The sequence below is a fragment of the Eschrichtius robustus genome, chromosome X, assembly GCF_028021215.1.
Source record: "Eschrichtius robustus isolate mEscRob2 chromosome X, mEscRob2.pri, whole genome shotgun sequence".
In the NCBI taxonomy this organism is placed as follows: domain Eukaryota; kingdom Metazoa; phylum Chordata; class Mammalia; order Artiodactyla; family Eschrichtiidae; genus Eschrichtius; species Eschrichtius robustus.
In genome coordinates, this window is record NC_090845.1 from 30,701,797 (window position 1) to 30,724,448 (window position 22,652).

The 22,652-nt window shown below is 35.4% G+C and overlaps 1 protein-coding gene across 1 annotated transcript in view; it reads right to left on the minus strand.

Moving 5' to 3' along the window:
• The window catches only part of DMD (dystrophin), a 1,739,631-nt gene that overhangs the window by 1,488,732 nt on the left and 228,247 nt on the right, over positions 1-22,652 (minus strand). The window contains exons 9-10 of the mRNA XM_068533304.1: positions 20,800-20,950; positions 3,533-3,652 (exon numbers count right to left, since the gene is read on the minus strand). Of these exons, the coding sequence (XP_068389405.1) occupies positions 3,533-3,652; positions 20,800-20,950 (271 nt within the window). The remainder of the gene's footprint in view (positions 1-3,532; positions 3,653-20,799; positions 20,951-22,652) is intronic.

The window sequence follows — 22,652 nt, forward strand, 5'->3', positions numbered from 1 at the left end:
GCATGGTAATATATTCCATGACTGAAGACTCCACATAAATTATGCAACTTAGTTTTTTAGCCAAGCTATTTCTCAACAAAATTAGTTAACTGGCATCACTGCTTACAAATCGGGTTCTCTGTGTACTGATATCATAGAAACCTCTAAAGTTAAGGACAAGTTTCTGACCTGTGGTGACATTGCTGAGGGACAAGCTGAACCTCTGAGAGAATCAAATTAATTTACAAGAGACTGCACTTTTCAGAATATTATCCTTCATAAGTCATGCCATCTTTCAGAATCCCTAAGCATACGTTCTGACCTAACTTTCTTTTTCTTCAAACCTTTTAAAAAGACTTCTAAAAGGCTTTTAAAGTTAGAGAAAATCTAACTTATAATAGAGTTCAAATAACTAAGTCAATACATGTAAAGATATTCCATGAGGAGTATTTTTAGAGTTCTAACTCAAGATGGTAAGAACATCTCTCTCTCTCTCTCTCTGAATTAAATCAAAGACTATCTTTCCTAGTTTTCCCCTATCTGTACCTCTTTACTAAAGACAACTGGGTATCCATTTTGAGGCTCTGGTACTTCAGCAAATTGGAGAGAAATGGATTAAGGCACTGTGGTGACATGGGAGGCAATGGAGGAGAAAGAAGGCGTGGGGTGAGTGTTCAACACTAACAGGTCTTCAGGAATCAGCTATGGATGACCAGACCTTGCTTCAACAAAAGATCTAAAGCATTCTTCTCAGGTTCCTGCCAGTTGTTTTTTTTTTTTTTCTCTTTTTGTATTGAGTCCATATACCTTTTTCTCTTTCCTAAAATCCTTCCTATTACTTCTAATAGAATTCCTCAGGGCCCAGTATGAAACATGATAGCTCAGTCTCTGAAGCATACATGGAATTCTTGTCACATGCAGAGGATATCTGGGTTGCTGTTTAAGTGACTCCTCTAATGCATTTGTTTATCTGTCTTTTTATTCTTTATTATTTCTTCTCTCCTCCTCTTTTTCTACCAACTTCTCTACCTCTTCTCTTTCTTTATAAAAATTAAACTAGTTAAGACAAGATTATATTACTTGTAAAGAACCTAAGAAAGAATCATCAAAATTCCAAAGTCAAATGAGAGCCCAGCATTCCAGGGCAATTCCAACTAACAGCTAAATAAGGCATAGAATTCAAGCATGGATTCCTCTGGGACTGATGGAATAGGAAGAAAGAAAGGCTAAAGCGGGGGCCTTCTCACCACTTAAGTCCTTTAACTCTGCTCTTTTAGACACTAGTCTAGATTATCTAAAAGTCAGGTAACAGTAACAGAAATGAGGGTATCAAAAGGCGAAAGGGGGTCGAGGGGAAAAGAGGAGGCTGGGAGGCTACGGTCAACACTAATTAAGGGGGCAGGCAATCACATACAAATGTGGACTGAGTTTGTGTGAACTGGGAATAGCCAATACATGAGCAGCTATCTTAGTAGATGTTTCTGGGTCCAAGAAATAAAGACAGAAAATAAGCTAAAAAATGTACGTAAATAGGATAATACATATAGAAAAGCTTAGGGCCACTACTCTTCTTTTTTTTTTTTTTTAAGTGGGATGAATATCAGGAGTCCCACTTTTTTTTAATTAATTAATTTATTTATGGCTGTGTTGGGTCTTCGTTTCTGTGCGAGGGCTTTCTCTAGTTGTGGCAAATGGAGGCCACTCTTCATCGTGGTGCGCGGGCCTCTCACCATCGCGGCCTCTCTTGCTGCGGAGCACAGGCTCCAGACGCGCAGGCTCAGTAATTGTGGCTCACGAGCCCAGCTGCTCTGCGGCATGTGGGATCCTCCCAGACCAGGGCTCGAACCCGTGTCCCCTGCATTAGCAGGCAGACTCTCAACCACTGCGCCACCAGGGAAGCCCAGGGCCACTACTCTTAATTCATCCTACCTAAGATCTAACCCAGTCACCATCTGTGAATGCTATGGACTGTTTTTCGAGGTGGCCTAGTCCCACAGGCATCACCTTGGAATAATTATATTCTAAAGCTAGTTGTATTAGGTCTTGTGGTGCCAAAGTGACTGTTTTTCAGTTGTTATTTTAACTGGAAATACTCTATGACTTAGAAAAGTTTCTGCCTTAATTTTTTTTTTAACCAGGCACCCTTCTAAACTCTGCCTCCCAGCCTTCTTTTATCTTTTCTGAAAATTTCTGAGAAACACTGAATATTAGATTTTTACCCATCTGTAAATAGTCACAACACTATTGTATCAGAACTATGGAATTCCTTAAAATGGGTGTAGCAGTGGCCTGTCAGTCCTTTAGCCAGTCGTGTGTGTGTGTGTGTGTCTGTGTGCAACAAATCTGATCATATATGCAATGATACATTATCATATTGGGTGTCATAAACCTTTTTAGATCTGTAATCCCTGCAATTTCATTGAAACATAAGCAATTAACATGAATCACTAGTATATATTAAGTGCTCAACTGTAGCAGTTCAACAGTTTCGTCTCTTTTCATTTAATGATGGAAAGTGAGATAATATTGTTGGAGATTGGCAGTCTAAAACAGTAACCTTAGGAAATGACATTTCACTGGGATAAACAAAACAATTCACACAAAGAGAGAAAAAAACAGAGATAAGGCTTTTTTATAGGTTAGGTAAGAGAAACTAGGTTTAGAAAAACCTTGGGCTTATAAAGCTATTTAAACCCACATTGATTGGATCCTCAGACGTGTTAGACTATTGGCTCCTAACTATCACAAAGGAAAGGCAAGCATGTAGTGGGTACAATGAATGCCTCAAATATAATCTGTGGTTGGGTGAATACGTGAATGTATGTGTCACATTCAGAACAATAAACTGTTGTTATTTTCCCTTAATGTTGATGTTTTGGTATATGTATATATGTTTTGTTGAAATTAAAAAAAAAAACTTATAACAAAACTTTATCATTTCCAGTTAGGAAGTAAATATGAAAATATGAAAATATCCACATTATCCTTTATTAATATATACTAGTTATGTTTCCAAGGACACAATTACTATGAGTCAGATTGAATGAGGGATTGAAAGGCTAAGTACCTCCTACAACAAAACTTCCATGACTTAAGCATCCTGCTGTGTATGTCCTCATCGAGACTACAACTGAAGGCTTCCAGGAAAAAATATACTGAAGGTGTTAAATTTTGTCTTATTTGACTGAATGTGATCCTTTTTGTGTTTTTTTACCTTTGTCCTCTCTTAGACCGTAGGTTTGAAGAGAGCATAAATAATATTCCTCTGACCAGTTATCTAATGCATGCTATTCAACTATAATTAAAAAACAGATCTGCATTTATATATTTCCCCAAAGGCCAGGAAGCTAGTGTGAGCAAACAGTGTATAATGAAAAGGAATTATGCACAAACATCCCACAAATGGGACATAATTTGAATGAGTTTAAATGAATACATTGCATTCTAAATATTTGTAATATACAAATTACCTTTTAAATTTTCTAAATATTTTCTGAATTGCAATTAATTATTTTGAATGACATATTTAGTGTATTAAAGAAAATACTCTGACCTTAAGTTGTTTTTCCAAAGCAGCAGTTGCATGATCGCCACTAGATTCATCAACCACCACCACCATGTGCGTGAGAGAATTCACCCTGACTTGTTCCTGTTCCAGGTCTTCTTGAAGCACCTGAAAGATAAGTTTTTTTTAAAAGGAAATTAAAATAATAGTCTCCTGCTCTGTATGCCAGAAACATTTCTTCCCAAATGAGTGTGATTTATTTCTGCCATGCTTTGGGTAATACAATTTTTTATTGGACTGGAACCATTTCAAGCAAATTTTCTGCTATGGTGCTCAGCAAAATTTGCATGTTTTTGTCAATTGAATGTGAAAGTATATAGAGAGAAAGCATCTGTTGAGAAAGGCGTACTAAGATATGCTGCCCGTTACCCCACTTCCTCTCACTTTATCAAGGACTTTTCTCCTAAAATACCTGGCTGCCTCAAGCATCTGCAATGTCTCCTTCTCTACAGTTCTCCATTATCAACCAAAACAAAACAAAACAAACTCTTGACCCAAAAAACCCCTCCCGCTACTGCCTCATTATGTGTTCCTCTTCATTAAAAAATATTTTGTTTTCTACATTACTCTTTCTACTTCCTTACCCTACTATTCCCTTTACCCACTATCCCATTAAAACATCTCTTGTAAAGGGTGCCATCAATCTCCACTTTCCCAAATCCAATAGCCATTTTTTGATAGCATCTTACTTGACATTTTGATTACTAACCTAATTAACCACTCCTTCATTCTTGATCCTCTCTTCTCTCTTCTTGAGCTTCATGTACCACCCTTGCCTGATTAGCCTCCTACCTCACTAAGAACTGCTTTTTAGCTCCTTTGCTGGTTGGTTCCTTCTCCTCTGCTCAACTATAAATCAGATGGCATTCCTCTGGATAAAAACCAATGGAATCCCATCACACTAAGAGGAAAAATCCAAATCCTTGAACCTGAAATCCTTATATGATCTAGCACCTTCCTGCCTCTCTAATCTAACTGCATACCATTCTTGCCCTCTGACACTATGTTTCAGTCATACTTGTCTTCTCTCTCTTCCACACTGTGTCAAGCTATTTGCTCTACCCCAATTGCTCTTCCTCTGTATCTTTAAATAATCTCTCATTCTTATCATTCAGGACTCAGTTTAAGTGTCACCTGCGCAGAGAGGCTTTTCATGAAGATGCTCTCTAAATTTGCTTCTTAGTTACGATTTCTACAACTTTTTAAACATAACATTTTCACACTCAGATTTTTCTTATGTATTAGTTTAGTCATTTGTTGTTTGTCTTTACTTACTGGAATATAAGATCCACTAGAACAGAGATGCCCCCTGTCCTTCTCACTACATATTCCAAGCAACTAAAGATAAACAAACTCTTGTTAAATGAATAGCACCATGTGGAGGGGTGAGGGCAATATTCACAGATGAGTTTGGCCCTTCCTGACTGCATAAAGATTACAATCTAATGGGCGAGATTCTTCTTTTTAAGTGTAATTACAATTATACTATCAAGCACATATAACCCAAAACAGTATTCCAATCTTTTAAAAATCACAATGTATAGATTTTTTGTAAAGATAAACAGGAGTAAACAGAGGAATAAACAGACAGTAAACAGAGGAGGACTAAACAGAGGAGGCTGCTCTAGATCCAAGACACCCTGCTTGGGAGATCCAGTTCCTCCAGGACCTTATCACACTACACTAATTATTACCTGGAAATCCCTAAATGAGTTTGTAAAATTCCTAGTCATCTAGTCTGCCTCTTAGAACATGTTATTATATAATACAAGAATGAAGAAGCAGGTTTGGGACAAAGCCTGTTACTTTCTGGAACACCTGGAATCCCTACTTGTGAAACAATGATGCCTGGCACCTATCAGACTAGCTCTTAGTTATTCGAACCCTATGGCAGGCGTAAGGGAACGTATTAGAATTAGCTACATCACAAACTCAAATGTTTGAGCATTTTTATCCTAGGACTTTTATTTTTCAAGTCTCAACATTTTACAGCACTATATAAAATCACTTACTTTTACTTCCTCTCTCCAGATTTTCACGGTACATTTTCAAGTGAAGCAATTTAAAATAAAATGACTATGCATCTATTTTGTGTGTGGAGTCTATACTGCCTATCACGCCTTTGACATTCCAGAGCTTACACTGGTTAATAAAACTCTTTCTGCCATGAGGCTGAAAATGGAAACATTAACATTCAGAGTTGCCCTTGAAAGTCATGTTAAGTCTGTGTTTTCTGAGTTATATAAGCTAGGACTGGGAACATTTCAAATGTGTCAGCCAGGAATTTTAAAAATAATAATTAAAATAATATCTTGGTGGCCAATATATCATAAATTGGTTTAATTTGGCCAATTCTTTTTTCCTATCACTCAAGTATGAGAGTGTATTTAATTACATACATTAAAGACAATTAGGAAATAATGCTATACTATTCACATTTTTTACATTTTTATTGTTTTCATATTTTTTAGTAAAGGAAACTGAGAAAATCATTCTTTGAGCCATGAGGTACTTATTTTGAAACTCAGGTTGCATCTTTCTAAAGCATATGTGATCAAATATACTAGTTATTTTCTCCAGTACTTAGATTTCTGATTTTGTTTTGCTTATCTATTTGTTCTATAATCAGAAATTATATTCTTGCCACAGTGATCAAGGGTTTACATGTTATGCTTTTGCTGACGTGCTAACACAAAGTACCACTAAAGCTAGTTGTGAGTTAATAGCTTTAAAATCAAACATGAGAACCATCTGAACTTACAGTCAGTAGAGGGAAATAAAGGAATATGGGAAAGGTTCTCAACAGTGGATGAAAATCTTGAAGAATGCATAGCACTGCAGTAAATTAGCATATACTCTATTTGATTTAAGTCATTTCCAGTATCTCCTTTTCTCTTCTACAACTTTTTCAAATTGTATCGTTTCTTTTACTCCTAATCAGGGATTAAAACAGAAAAGCTTAAACTGACCTTTCTAAGCATACTCAATAGCTGCAAGACAGAGCTATTGCAACACTGTAATCATTTCCTGTTTTCCCAGACCTCAGCTCCAAAAATAAATATTAATGAATATTACGGTATTAGCTAATCCCCTTATTATTTGCAAAAGACAAAAGACTATAAAATATCCAATGTCCAGAATTCATTTTTTTAAAATGAAGTTGATTATTAGAATTAGCAAAAATGCCATACAGAAAATGGTTAGTTTAAAAAGTTAAAATTTTCTGCCAACCTATGTATCCATGAATAAGGGCCTTGATCATTGGTATAAAGTACACCCTCTTGCTTCCCTCTTTGAGAAAACATGGATTCTCAAGGCAACTAATTTTTAAAGTACATTAAAGTTTTAAAAGCTATTTTACAATTAATTTTTAATTAAATATTTACTTCTTATGGATTTGAATTTCTCATAGCTGGATTTATACAATGGAGATTTACAGTTGATTTGCTAATTAAACTGAAATATGAGCCAAATTATTCCAAATACAGATGTATCCCCAGAGAAATACACTAAAATTTTTGCCTATCAGAAGAGAATGTCTTCAGGTTAAAATACTGTAATATATGATTGTTAAAGTCTGTTTTTCTTTATTAAAAGAATATAAATTACTTACACACAGATACGTACTAGGTATTTTATTATGTATTTCTTGCCAGTATTTTTCTTAGAGTAATGCAATTGTTACACTTATCAAATTTAAAAAAATCTGTCATGCTCCTAATTAAATTTCTATACCATTATTAGATACAAATGTCAGCAATGTTTGTTTTCTAATGTCAACTAACAATCTTTTTTTTCCTTATGACAAGAAAAAAGGCCAACAGTGAAATTTAACATTAAAAATGCTTAGATCTGACCAACTTAGATTTTGTTATACCTCTGTATAACAAATAATCCTATTTCTTATAAATTATTCTCTAGTTAAAGAATCTGACCAAATTTGTTGTTCCCTTAGTACATATTCACATCTTATGATTTAAATATGACTTTTCTCTATTTCCTTCAAATGTTTCAGTGGTACCGAATTCTTGCTCTGACCCATGTCAAGTTGGTCTTCAAAATCTGGCTTAGGACAACCACTGAAGAGTCACTTCAATGTTTACTTCAGACTTATGCTATTTTATCCTTTGTTAGCATACATGTGAAATACTGTTTGGAAAATAAAGGCATGGAAATATGTAAGGCTAGGGAATTATTAGATTTGACACTTAGAGGTGAAGAACAACAATTAATAGAAAGGTAGAGTAACAGAAAACAAAAACAAGGTTAGATCTCCAGTAAGTTCTATAGGAGGGTATACTATACTTCCCTTGGTCAGAGTATATGCTCAACAACATGAAACAGGAAAGGACTGTGGTTGCCTATATGCATAGTTTATTACTCCTTCTACTTCAATGGTTAACCAACAGGAAATTACCAACACTTGCAGGTCCTACACACACACACACACACACACACACACACACACACACACACCCCTAGAAACAACACAGATCATGGGTTATGCATGGATTCTAAGACCATCTACTCCCACATAACACTTTAAATTAATATAATTAAAATATGCTTAGTAAACTATTAAGTTTAAGTGATTTATAGTTTTTAGCTTAGCCAAATAAATGTACACAAAAGGAAAGACTGATGAGAACAAAACTTGAATTGAATATAAAATGTGCAAAAATCTTAAGAAACCAGAAGAGTTTCTACAAACATGGGATAAGTCTAACATTTAGGAAAGCACTATCTTAGAAAATCCAGCTCAGGAACCAAAAAATCCCTAGATACTCATGAACAATTAGCTAATGCAATACATCTGGATGTGAATTGATTTTATTTTCAAATAAAAGCATCCCAGGCAAATCAGAAAACTTTATGATTTCTTAGGAAATGATGGGGGGGGGGGGTAGGCAGTATATCATTCTCGTTATTTTTTCTCTTATGGTCATTTTACGTCCTTCTTTCCATCACCTCTGCACTGGGCTAGGCTCTGTATTCCTTATTCTACCTATTCCCTGAATGAAATGATCTGGAAATGACTTGCCATTTTATTTTCAGTCCAATATTCACTTTACTAAGCCTGACTGGTCACAGTACTGTCTAGTTCCCCATGAGGATCTATTTATAGTATGTAATTTTGTTATAAATTTGTTAAATATTTTAAATAGGCTTCCTCAACAGGCTCTCCTAGAAGAGCTTTTATTTTGATACCCACTTACTTAAACATTCTTGCATAGTTATCTTAGTCTTTATAGCAAACCCATTTTTTTAACCTTTTTGTTAAAAATAAATGTTTATATTTCTTCTAAATCCTAAGCTACCAAAGGGGGGGGGCCCTAAACACCATTTCTATGATGTTTTAAAGATTTTAAAAGCACCCAATGCTTACCAATCCCAGGAAGGGGGCTCAGTAAATGTGGAAAACTGTTTTAAAAACAGAGCTGACCATTAATGTACCCCTACATCTTTCCAAATATAAGTAGAAAAGGACATAATATGGATGACAGAGTGACAAAAATATGTGCATGTTTAAAGGTGTGGGATCTAACGTCAGATTTTCTGAGTTTGATTCCTGCATGTATTGCTAACCAGCTATGTGACCTTGTGAAAGCTTCCGACCACACCAAGCCTCAGCTTCCTAATTTTCAAAATTGGGATAATAAGGGTACCTTCTTCATTAGATGGTTAGGAAGAATGAATAAGCTACAATTGGTTAACACCTTGCCTGGTACACAATAAATACTAACAGCTAGTTAGATCTAAAAACTCATATTTAGACACATTCAGAACAAAGACTTTAAACCATACTGCAAGAACCCACTATTCACCTAATTCACCCTCATCTTATTCATGCTGTCATCATCCTCCAATAAGTATTCTATGTACAGAAATGGAATGTGGTTTTGGAAATCCAGGAAAAGAAGGGCTCAAGTTACAGTAAAGCTTTAGGATCTGAAGAAATATATAATACATTTTAAATCCTTAAATAAGACTTTAACTTCCAAATTATTTACATGAGACTAACAACAGTAGCTTTAAACTAATTGATCAAGTGGTCTCATACGTTGCTGAAAAATTACCATGGTCAGAGGAGCTATTTCATGGAGTGAGGAAGTATTTCATGAGTGATAGATCCTAATCATTGAATAATAGCCCTCAATTCTCCTAACTTTCCTCCTCCCTCTACAGTCCATGCATGCATGCATCTATCCATACATCCTACATATAGTTATATCATTGAAATCAGAAATTAAAGTGAACACCAAGAAGATCTAATAAATAATTACAAAATGTCACTAGCCTGAAAATAATTATTGAAAAAGAAGAGAACAGGATTATTGGGAGAGAGGGCTGGGGTGGAAGGTTTCAAGTGTACCACAGAGGAAGTTATCTGCATTGATTGGCTAGTATGTAGATGTAACATTCAATGCTACTGATTATCTTCCAGTTCAAACATTACCGCCATTCTCATGATGAGCCCATTTTCTTCAATATTCCCTTTCTAGTCCCTTTTGCCCTAATTTTAAAGAAAGAGCTTCAGGATTAACGTTGAAAAATCACTTCCTTAAGCATCTTGACTCTGAGCATTTCATACACAGCCACTACTAATGTGTTCTCTTTCCCTACTGCGTATTCTAAGTTTAAGGACTTGTATGCACCCAGTCTCTCCATCTTTTCCACCTAGATATTCCCAAGCCTGAGGGACCGAGTGCCATACTTCTCTAATCTCTTTGCTACTCTCTGCATTTGCTCTAGCCTCTAGGATCACCAGTGTAATCAAAGTCAATGGAATCTCAGAATAGACGAAAAGAGTCTGGGTTCAAAGGCAGACAGGTCAAGACGACAAGCTCAAGTCTACAAAGTACTATTTAAGTTACCTTAGGCAACTCAATCCCTCTGAATACATTTATTTATCCACAAATTAGGGATTTAAATCCCTCCAGGACAGGTTTAGTACTGGAGTGAAATGAGATAGTACATTAAAATCAGCGACTGCAGTACTTAGTAGAATTGATAGGTAGTTAAGATATGCTTATTTTCTTCTATTTCTGACATCGTCGCCTTATCATTTTGTTCTTACACTAAGATGCATGGAAATAGCTCCTCTGGGCATCAGTATTTATTCCCAATACCCTTGATAATTATATTATGTATCTTTAATTACTAAATATTCTCAGTGTGCTGAAACTATAGAACATCATACAAAAATATGTGCTTCAGTAGTTTTCTCATTCTCACTAGATATGACCTAGATCTTTGTTAATGGAATATTAAATATTATCCAGTATAAATTATCTCTGAAAAATGTAGTTCCACTGAGTAACAGAGTACTACCAGTTGTACTACTAGAAATCATTCTGTTCATAACAGAAATAGTAAACATAAAATGATAGTATACTGTAGTTAACAATTTTATATCCCTTAGAAATATACATAATGAAGTATTCAACATTATTTTTACATGAAATTAGATTTATGGTCATGCATTTTGTTATAAGATACATGAACTTATTTTTCAAGAAAAAATATTTTCTTAAAATTCGTATTATCATATCAGTTGTGGCTTTCTTGTGAAGAATTTTCCCCTAAAATGCATTCTAAAATGTTTTAGATACTTAAATAATTCCTTTACATTATTAATGTTGCATTACCTATGGAAGGCAACTGAAATTAATTTGTACTGGTTCAGGAAAATAAAGATACTTTAGCTGAGACCAACTCGATTAAGTGAGAGATAGGGTCTTTTTCCTTCTTGCTTTACCCTCCCCAGAGGGCAGAAACTTCTAATAAATAAGCATTATAGGAGAAATTAAGTATAAAAAATAAACTGGGTATCTCTAAGATGAGGGGGTCTTGGATAATTACATTTTAGTAGATGCACGGATGTACTTTAAAACAGGGCTGTAACATTTTGAGCCATGTTACTGAATCAGTGCTCAACAGTTGCTAATTAGTTACCTGTTAGCTGGAATCACTTGATCTGTGAAAATAAGGACATGGGTATGGATTGCATTATTATTTTTTAATTAAATTAAACTAATGGCGTTATCTAATATGAGAAGTTATCCTTGGAATCTGCTGCTTTCTTTATAGTATGTTGATGGGAAATTAGATGTCTTCTCAACTAGATTAAAAAAAATTAAAACTGAGTATCATGCATACACTACTCTGTAGACCATAAAGCGTAATGTTGTCCCTTTTTACATTAACTTGCCACTTCTTTATGCCAAAAGAATTTTATTACCATACAAATCAACTTTGCTTGAGTAAAAGTCATGTCTTATATAATAATAACAGCTAAGATAATTTATATAATTCTGGGTATCAAGTATTATTCTAAGTGCTTTTTATGCAATTATGTAGTAAATATTTTTATCAACCCTATAAGATAGGTATCATCATCATCATCACCACCCTGATTCATACTTGGGGAAACTGAGGCACAAAATGCTTAAGTAACTTTTGCAAAGTCATTCAGCTCACAAGTGATAGAGCTATATTTTGAACCGAGGCAGTCTGGCTTCAGAATCTGTGACATACTGCCTCTCATATAAGAGATATTAATATAGCTCATATAAGCATAAGAGATAGATACATGTTTCTTATAACTCATAAGGCACACGAACAGAAACTTAAAAACTCCTGTGTGTAAGTGTATGCATATGTGTGTATACTCAGTTGAGTATCAGGTTTTACCCCTCTAGTAATACTTGAATTCAACCTATTACATTTGAAAGACTACTATCACGAAGCTTGCTTTAAAAACACACACATAATAGTTAGGTCCTCCTATATGCTCTTACTGTTTGAAAGTAATGTTAACATTGGTATGTCTTAGTGACAAATGCTAATCACAAAAATTGTGTTTAATGTAAGGTTTTGAGTATTAACAGGAAGTTCAAGTTACTTTTATCTAAACGGCTTAGTTTCTTTGTATACTACATTTTTTTCTTACTTTTCTCTCATGAATCTTTCCTATTTGGATATTCTCTCTTGAAACCTGTTCGTCATAATGCTGTCTATTGATATGATCATGCCATCTCCCACCTAGAGGATGCATGCTCTTCTCCCATGGTTCTTATTCACTGCCCCATGAAGGTCAAGTAAGGTCCATATGGAAACCAAAGAAAGAGACAGAATAACACTTCTAGGCCTTCTCTCTCCTTTCTAAGTAAAAATCTCGGAAGAAAGGTTAAGTTGTAAGCCCAGCTTAAAGGGGCAAGCAAGACTTGATCAAGCCTAAGACTGAGGCCATAAGGACAAAAAAGAGTCCTTATAATTTATAGGAAGTTCAACCTAACTCACAAGTTCAACCTAACACACACAAATTTAAAAACAAAGTTGTAGGATTACAGACACTATAGCTTCTTTGGCTGGTCCACTGTGCAAATACTCCTCATGAATTGGCCAGCTGTGGTAGGTAGCCAGTTGAGGATTTGATTCCATTGAATGGTTTTCCTTTTCCGCATAACCAAGGCTCACATGCCTGATTTCTATGGACAAACACAGGTATGACTGCTGGTAGCATCTTCTGTGACATTTATAAAAAGATGCCAGGGTTATAACCATTAAGATATTTGAACAGAGAATGAAACAGGGAGAGAGGAATGAAAAAAAGCCAGAGTTAGTGAGAGGGCGCCAGAGATAATATCTCCATGTAAGTTGCTTTAAAGATGTGTTCCTTCTTCACCTATATAAGTTGTTTTCTTGACCCAACTCACAATTTTTTTTTTTTACTGTTTATTTAAATTGTAAGTTTCATGTCTGTCAGAGTGGAAGCAATGATGAAGCTTCTGTGTGTGATAGAAGTAGTCAGAATTATTTAAAGCATTTGATCCAAAAACCATTTACTGAGCATCAATTATGTGCTAAATACTTGGCTAGACATTGGGGAAACACAAGAGAGGTCTCTCTGGTTCTCTGGCTGTAGCACAGTATATATTTTTTTTTTTTTTACCAATTATATTGTTTACCTTTACTGATATAGCCATCAAACATTCATTAAGCACTTATGCGGGCAAAAAATAGGAAATAAAATGGAATTTCATAGCAGTAACTAATAACATGTACTTTTAATCTTGCTAAAGATGTAAGAGAGCTTATTAGTCACTAAAAGCACTACTTGATTCTATGGCATTCTGAGGCTTTTCAGAATCACTCATGCTCCTCCCAATTATTGCATTTCTCTCTTAGTATTGCCTATTTTTTAAAAATCCAACTTTGGCCTCCCAATTGCCCAGTCTCAGAAACTATTATTTTGAACTCTGTGATAATTCCCTAAATCTAGTCTCTTTGGTTCTGCTGTTGATTTCCAAAACATTTTTTAAACAATTTTCATTGACGTTGCTTTGATTCAGGCTCTATATACTTTATGCAGTATGTTCCTAACATATTCTGGCCTCCTGTTCATCTGTGCTCTAGTTTATCTTACAAGATATGTCTTCCTAAAATATAAGATAAATTTTCCTAAATTGCCACTCTCCTCAGTTTCATTTATCATCAGTAATGGCTCCCTATTGCCCACAGACTGGCTCCAAATGCTTGTCTTGAGATCAAGACCCTCCATGATCAGGCTGTGGTCCTCCAGCAGTGAGCAGAGTGCAGCACATTACCTAGGCAAGTGACATACCTTTTATTACCCCACCTCATTTCCTTTGCCCAGCAAATCACTGTTTCTAACATTCTCAAGCCATCTGACATATTATGCCTTGTATAATGGTCACTTGTTTTCTGTGTCATTATCTGATGTACTAGCATGTGAGCTTCTGGAGGAAGATTCCATAAACAGTAGGTCTCTGTATTCTTCACAGCAGCTATTTTGCTTTAATAAGTGTTTGTTCAGTGATATGGAATAAAATTCAATGGAATGAAATGAAATGTCAAATCCTTTGGCAGGATTACACCTAAATCTTCCCATTACATTACTATCTAGATCATTTTAAAGGTCACCAGAAGAGGATATTTCACAATCTTGGCAATCCAAATGTTTGTGATTAACTAAGCTTCAAGGAAAGGATAGGTGACTGAGCTTCTAAGAGGTCATTTAATTTGTATTAATCAGTACTTAACAAAGAACATTTACTGAAGTAACACAGTGCACATGTCACAATGATACCTGCAAATTCTAATAACTTGTATGCTAAGTATTCTGTTGATGTTGTTACTAAGTCAGTGTAACTAATAACAAAAGTCTAAACCTCTCATAAGAATTGGTAACAGCTAGTAAACTAAGCTTTAAACCTCATCTCAGTGTGACTGTGCTACAAGACAAGATTCCCGAGTCAATTATTTTCTTTTTGATTAAAATACCCTCCAAAATAGCAAACTGCTTTCCCATTAATGAAAGTTCAAGCCCACATAAGACTTTCATTGTCCTCAATAATATTGTCACTCCTTCTAGGGAAATCCTTTCATTCCTTATCAACATCACTAATAAAATCTTTCTCTTAAGACAGAAATGACCAACCGGAATTATTTCTGACGTGCTCCTTCACAAGAAGATTGAGAGCTTCAGTTTGTTCACTCCCAAGAGAATCACTTTTGGGTGACTCAGATCTAAAGTAAACCTCTAAATTCTTTCCCCAAAGCAATAGCTATGAAGAATGACTGGTCTCTTCCAAATTTTGCAGCAAACTGAACTTCTCCCAGTTACCCCGAGTTAACAGTTTGGCTAGATTTAATAGTAACCACCAGTATAGGATCGATCGTTTTACCTTGCCTAATTGGCAGATTCAGTAAACGTGACTTACTTCCATGGCATTTTACAGTGGTTCAATTTCTAGCCTGCCTTGTAATAAAATGCTGTTGAAATGAAGATAGCAAAGGATGCTGCCACAGAACAGAGAGAAGCATATCTGTAATATGCATGGTGTACTTGCAAGGAGAGAGAGAGAGAGCACGCAAGAGGGCACGCACACGCCAGAGTCCTCTGACCCGAGCAGAATTTAAATCCATTCCCAGCAACAAACCCTGAATCTCTTCTTTAATTCTGTCCTCTGTAATCATCTCTTAAAAAAATAAAGAGGATGACTCAAGGATGTACTGTCTATGGATATGAAGCTCAAAAAACTAAATGTTACATTAGGTGAGAAGCATGGTGATGCAGCAGGGTGCAGTTACTTTCTGACTACTCCAAGGTTACTGATGTATTTCACTGTCAGAAGGAGAAATTTTCTTATTTTCATTCACTAACAATCCTTGGGAAGAAAAGCTGCAAAGTAAATCAGTGATTATTTAAATAAGGCTTTAGTTTGAATTCAGTTACCTAAAGAAAGAACATTTATCCCTTCTTCTGTTTTATGAAGCTTGGAAAGACTAACAAAATAAAAATTTACTCCTTTTAGTGTATACTTCTAAGAAAACATACATGTTTCCCATTTAAATAAATTCAACTCCTTTATAAATTGTTTGATTTTGTCAAAAAATTTTCTCCTCATTGTAATTACTTCAAGTAACGAAAGAGAATTATCAACTGTCAGGCTTTCTCTTAGCTATGTAATATGTTTTTCCATTGTCTTAATTTTATTAAAAAAATAATATATTGTGAAGTGGGTTTAAACAGTTAAAGGTGGAAGATGGCCTCGCTTTCTGTGTCAGCAAACCAATTCCTTCTGCTTTTCCTTACGCACTTATATGAATAAATCCTAGATGTAAATGATTACATAATCAACTTGCATATAGTTCTGTTGCTTTCTTTTTGTTTCAAATTATGCTCTTCAAAGCAATTTCATATTCATCAGAAAAGGCACATTTTCAAGTAATGGACAATCTATTCAAATTTTATTACAATACTAGTCAGATACTTTCCATTCCATTCATTCTAAATCTTCCAGAGCAAAGTGCAAAACCTTTCAGGTAATTGGCAGAATATGAAGACCCTAGACAGCCTAACCTCAATGAAGGCTCTGTTCCTGGTTTCCAGATGAGACCTTTACTCGTAGTTGCCCTAAGTCATTCACCCTTATGGCTACCCTATCATTCTCTGCCACTTCTCTCCTTCTCTTCCTGGCTTCCTCCTTAGACTCCAGGCATCCAGTGCCGACATCCGTCTCTCTGATGTTCAGTGCTACTGCCTGTAGTCTTGTCCTTGCCTGAAATGCTCCACATTCCAAAACTAATCGAAACATTAAAACCATGACTGGAAGGAACACTAAAAATCAACTGGCTCAACACTTTTATTTCCAAAGTGAAAATATGGAGAAACTGAGAGATTCAATAATTTCTGAAAATTACATATTTAGTTAATGGTAAGCTGGGATAGTACTCTGGCTTCCCAGGCAAGAAGGTTGTCTTAGGTTGAGTTCGTTCCCAAACAGACCCTAAGCCAAATATTTGGGTACAAATAGTTTACCTGAGAAGTCATCTCAAGAGACATTATGAGCGGGTGGGACTGTGAGATAGTTTACCCCATGGACATCTGGGGCCCAGTCTTGCTGGGAAACCTCTGGGAAACTGGGAATTGAGAGATACCTTGGATTCATCCCACCACTGGGCAAGGATTCTAGGGTACTTATCCATCACTTCAAGTCCCTCCTTGGTTAATGGCAGCTCTGGCAGCACTAACTACTTTTTGCCCATGTTCAAACTGGCTGAGACTCACCCGTGGCCAGTGAATACCTTCAGACAGAGAGGAAGCCACTGGTATACACAGAAACTGTCTGCACGCAACTTCCAGTGTAGGCCAAGGGGAAGAGAATGCATACATGGTCTACCAGAGGAATGCATGGTAACACAGAAAAAGTGGTCCAGTTCAAGGTCTAGCACTGGCTCTAACTTCTTTATCAGATGTTCAATTAAAACCTATGTGACAAGTGAACCTCTTTTAGTCACAATTTCCATGTGAAAATTAGAATGCAGTTGATGCTTTATTTTTTCCCAACGGGGTAGCAGACGGGATTGCCATAGCTATAGCTCTCCCCAAACTGTTTTATCTTAAGCTGCTGTGGCCAAAGGATGGCTTTGGCCGCAGCAATAGCAAAAGTCAGCCCCATTTTTCACTGAACCTGAAGTTCATTAAATAAAAAACAGCTCTGGGACTTAAAAAGAAAGGTATCTTTCATCTGCATGAAAGAATTGTGAAGCTAACTATGACAAAAAGTTATATATATAAAAAAAGAATGAAGTTGGGTGAGACACAGATTTAGGAGGTATGAGTTGAGGGAGCAGATATTTCCTTTCAAAGCCATAAATCCAAGAAGCACAGAATCCTGAGTAGAGTTGTCAGATATGATCCAGGATGCCCAGTAAAATCTGAACTTCAGCTAAACAATAACTAATTGGGGACATACTTACACTAAAAAAAAAGTTCATTGTTTATGTGAAGTTCAAATTTAACTAGGCTTCTTGTACTTTTATTTGCTAAATCTGGCAACCCTAATTTTGGGCCAATCATGAAGGTTCTTCTGTGTGTGTGTGTGTGTGTGTGTGTGTGTGTGTGTGTGTGTGTGTGTGTGTGTGTGTGTGTGTGTGTGTGTGTGTGTGTGTGTGTGTGTGTGTGTGTGTGTGTGTGTGTGTGTGTGTGTGTCATGATGGACTGAGCAAGGCTCTGTTCCTACAATAAAATCCAGAGTTAGTTTTATAATGGTTATTAGAATGCAACACTGTCACAATTTGCAGATGACATGATTTTATATATAGAAAACCCTAAAGACTCCACCAAAAAACTGTTAGAACTAATAAATGAATTCAGTAAAGTCACAGGGTATAAAATCAATATCCAAAAACCTGTTGCATTTCTATACACTGACAACAAACTATCAGAAAGACAATTCTTTAAAAAAAAATCCCACTTACAATTTCATCAAAAAGAATAAAATGCTTAGCAATAAATTTAACCAAGGAGGTGAAAGACCTGTATGCTGAAGACTGTAAGACACTGATGAAAGAAACTGAAGAAGACACAAATAAATGGAAAGATATGCCATGCTCATTGAATGGAAGAATACTGTTACAATGTCCATATACCCAAAGCAATCAAGGGATTCAATGCGATCCCTATCAAAATTCCAATCACATTTTTCACGGAAATAGAACAAACAATCCTAAAATTTGTATGGAACCACAAAAGGCCCCAAATAGCCAAAGCAATCTTGAGAAAGAAGAACAAAGCTGGAGACATCCAGCTACCTGATTTCAATTTATATTACAAAACTACAGGAATCAAAACAGTATGGTATTGGCATAAAAAACAGACACATAGATCAGTGGAACAGAATAGAGAGCCCAGAAGTAAACCCATGCATAAACAGTCAATTAGTTTACAACAAAGGCACTCAGAATATACAAGGGGGAAAGGACAGTCTCTTCAATAAGTGGTGCTGGGAAAACTGGACAGGCACATGCAAAAGAATGAAATTAGACTTCTATCTTTTACCTTACACAAAAATCAACTCAAAATGGATTAAAGACTTGAATGTAAGACCTGAAACCATAAAACCCGTAGAAGAAATCATAAGTGGTAAGATCCTTGACATTAGTCTTGGAAATGATTTTTTGGATCTGAGTACAAAAGCAAAGGGAACAAAAGCAAAAATAACCAGTGAGACTACATCAGACTAAAAAGCTTCTGCACAGCAAAGGAAACCATCAACAAAATGAAAAGGCAACCTACTAAATGGGAGAAAATACTTGCAAATCACATATCTAATAAGGGATTAATATCCAAAATATATGACGAGCTCATACACCTCAACAGCAAAAAAAAAAAAAAATCTGATTAAAAAATGTTCAGAGGAACTGGGTATTTTTCCAAAGAAAACATATGAATGGCCAAAAGGCACATGAAAAGACGCTCAACATCACTACTCAGGGAAATGCAAGTCAAAACCACTATTATCAAAAACACAAGAAATAACAAGTGTTGGGGAGAATGTAGAGAAAGGGGGATCCTCATGCACTGTTGGTGGGAATGTAAACTGGTGCAGCCACTGTGGAAAACAGTATGCCTGTTCCCCAAAAATTTAAAAATAAAACTTACATATGATCCAGCAATTCCACTTCTGGATATTTATCTGAAGAAAACAAAGACACTACCTCGAAAAGATATCTGCACCCCCATGTTCACTGCAGCATTATTTACAATAGCCAAGACATGGAAACAACCTAAGTGTCTATTGACGGATGAATGGATAAAGAAAGTGTGGTGTATATATACATTGGAATGTTGTATATATTCCATAAAAAGACATAAAAAATAATAAAATCTTGGCTGTTTGTGACAAATTGGATGGACCTTGAGGGAGTTATGGTAAGCAAAATAAGTTAGACAAAAACAAACACTGTATGATTTCAAGTATATGTGGAATCTAAAAACCATTACAAACAAACAAACAAAACAAAACTTACAGATGCAGAGAACAGAATGGTGGTTGCCAGAGGGGAGAGGGCTTGGGGACTGGGTGAAATGGGTGAATGGGGTCAAGAGGTACAAACTTGCAGTTACAAAATAAGTAAATCATGGGGGTGTAATGTAGAACATGGTAACTATAATCAATAATATTGTAGTGCATATTTAAAATTTGCCAAGAAAGTAAATATTAAAAGCTCTCTTCACAAGAAAAAAAAATTCTAACTTTATATGGTGGTGGATGTTAACTAGACTTATTGTGGTGGTCATTTTGCAGTATATACAAATATTGAATCATTATGTTGCACACCTGAAATGAATGTCAGTTATATCTCAATTAAAAAATGGAAGCTGAAAAGAAAAGAAATATTTCTGTAGAAATTCTAATCACAGAAACAATAAATGCTTTCTGGCAACCAGAGAGCATAACTGTAAGTGTACAAATAAACTGAAGAAAGGTAAGATGGAAATATTAAAATTATTAGATGCTATATTTTATAGGAAAGCAATGTTACAGATGTTCATTTTTCATCAAGCTTGGCCTGCTCTAAGACCTTATGAATCGAAGGCAAAGCCATGTTTAAAAAATCTTGCCTTATTACTTAAATTTGCTTTGCAGGTAATCCCTACAGAGACCCTCTTCTAAGAAACCAAAACTTTAATAAATCACATAGCCGGCACTGTTCTCTTCCAGTAATATATTTGATTTTTTTCAAATATGAAAAGCCTAGCTATTTTGTATTTGAAAAAGTAAACATCACAAAAAATATTAGGTAAGAATTATTTTAAAACTCTTCTCAATTGAAGCTTTAATTCTTTCTTATCTGTAAACCATGGCACGTGTATGTACGTAATACACATACACACTTAGTTTGTTTTTCAGATGAAAGCAAATAGCATAAAATATACTAACCTTATGTTGTTGTACTTGGCGTTTTAGGTCCTCAAGATCAGGTCCAAAGGGTTCTTTTTCCATTTTCCTTGTTCTCTCTTCTGTTTTTGTTAGCCAGTCATGTAACTCTTTCAGTTGCTGATTCTGGAGATCCATTAGAACTTTATGTAAACTGAAAAGTTGAAAGATGCCTATTATTGCCTCTGTCAAAACAACTTTACTTACTATTATTAAACCTATTACTAGGTAAAACTATTGACATTTATAATTAAATGTGTGTTCACATGGTTTGGCATCGTTGGACATTAAGAAGGAAGGTAAATAAAGCCCATAATCAATCACCTCTGAAGTTATTCTTTCTTTAACTTACTATAGTTCACACATCGCAATTTTTAGAAAGTTTCACATAGCTAACTAAACGTGAACATGCTAAATAAAGTGTGAGCCATCTCTGGTAATTGAGTTAGTAGTATATCCTGGCAATCATTTGTTTATATATCCATTATTTTAATTTTAATATGTGTGGTGATAAAAAACGGCCACAAAATTCTTTGTCATGCCATCAAGAGATGGAGTCTATTTTCTATGCTCATGAATATGAAGTGGCCTTGTGATTTGTTCTGACCAACAGAATGTGGCAGAAGTGACGCTATACGAGTTCCAAGCATAGGCTGTAAGAGAACAGGTAGCTTTTGTATTCTCTCTCTTGGAACCCAGCTGCCATGCTGTAAGGAAGCCCAAGCTAGACTACTGAATGATTAGAGACCATCTTGAAAGTAACCCTGGAAGATAAAATGCTCTCTTAGAAGTTGAGCTTCCTGATGAATGAAGCCCAATGAGGGACCCCAGGCATACCACAATTGCAGAACAACAACCTAGATGAGCCCTGCCCATATTCCTGATCTACTGAATCACGATATAATTATAAATTTTCGTATTAAGCCACTAAGTTTTGGAGTCATTTGTTATGTAGAAATAGATAAGTCAAAGAATGCTTTTTTGTTTTTTTTTTCCAAAGATGTATACAATAGGGTAATGTAATTACCTATTACCAATGGGTAATGGATTTAAAGTCCAAAGGCTTGGTTTTGGTTCACAGCCTGGCTATATGCCCTAGAACTAACTTCTTAAACGTTCTCAATTTGGATACCGGCATCAGGGACGTGAGACAATATCTTGCCTATCAATCACACAATTTCATGGTGAGGATGAAAGTTAAAATTTAGGTTATTTCATCCATTAATTCAACAAAAAGTTGAGACTCAAATGAGAAGTATTAGTACCTGTGTTAAGGTAAATATTCTTCATGAAGGCATGTTTAAAGCATTTTTGAAAACCATAGTATACTGCATACTGATCTCTTTATGTCAATAAAGAGGACATAATTCCCGTTAGAAATCTATAATTCTGATTTATAAAATCTTTACAAGAAATTTCCATTAGTCAGCATGTTTAAACATACAAAATACACACATAACTGAGAGTGTTTTAAAATAATTTAGATTATACAATTTACCATTACACCTTTAACCTTATAGAGACACATGTCCCCTGAGGCACACTGTAATCAGAAGTCTATGAGAACAAGCTTTCATTTATCAAACACGAGAAGTAGATGTTTTATTTTTATGGGAAACAACATAGATGAAGCATCCATTTAAGTGGAAGCAAAAACTCAAAGTTGCTAGTTTAAGTCTCTTAGACAATGAACAACATCCTGACATTGCAAGGTATATAAATCTTTTACTTTATTGGTTTAGTCTATCCCTTGAGAACTGACTTGACAATAAGATTTCATGAGAATTGGCTGCAATATCATTCCTTGTGTTTGTTGTTTTTCCTGCCCCGTTTGTTGTTACATTGAGCTAAAAATC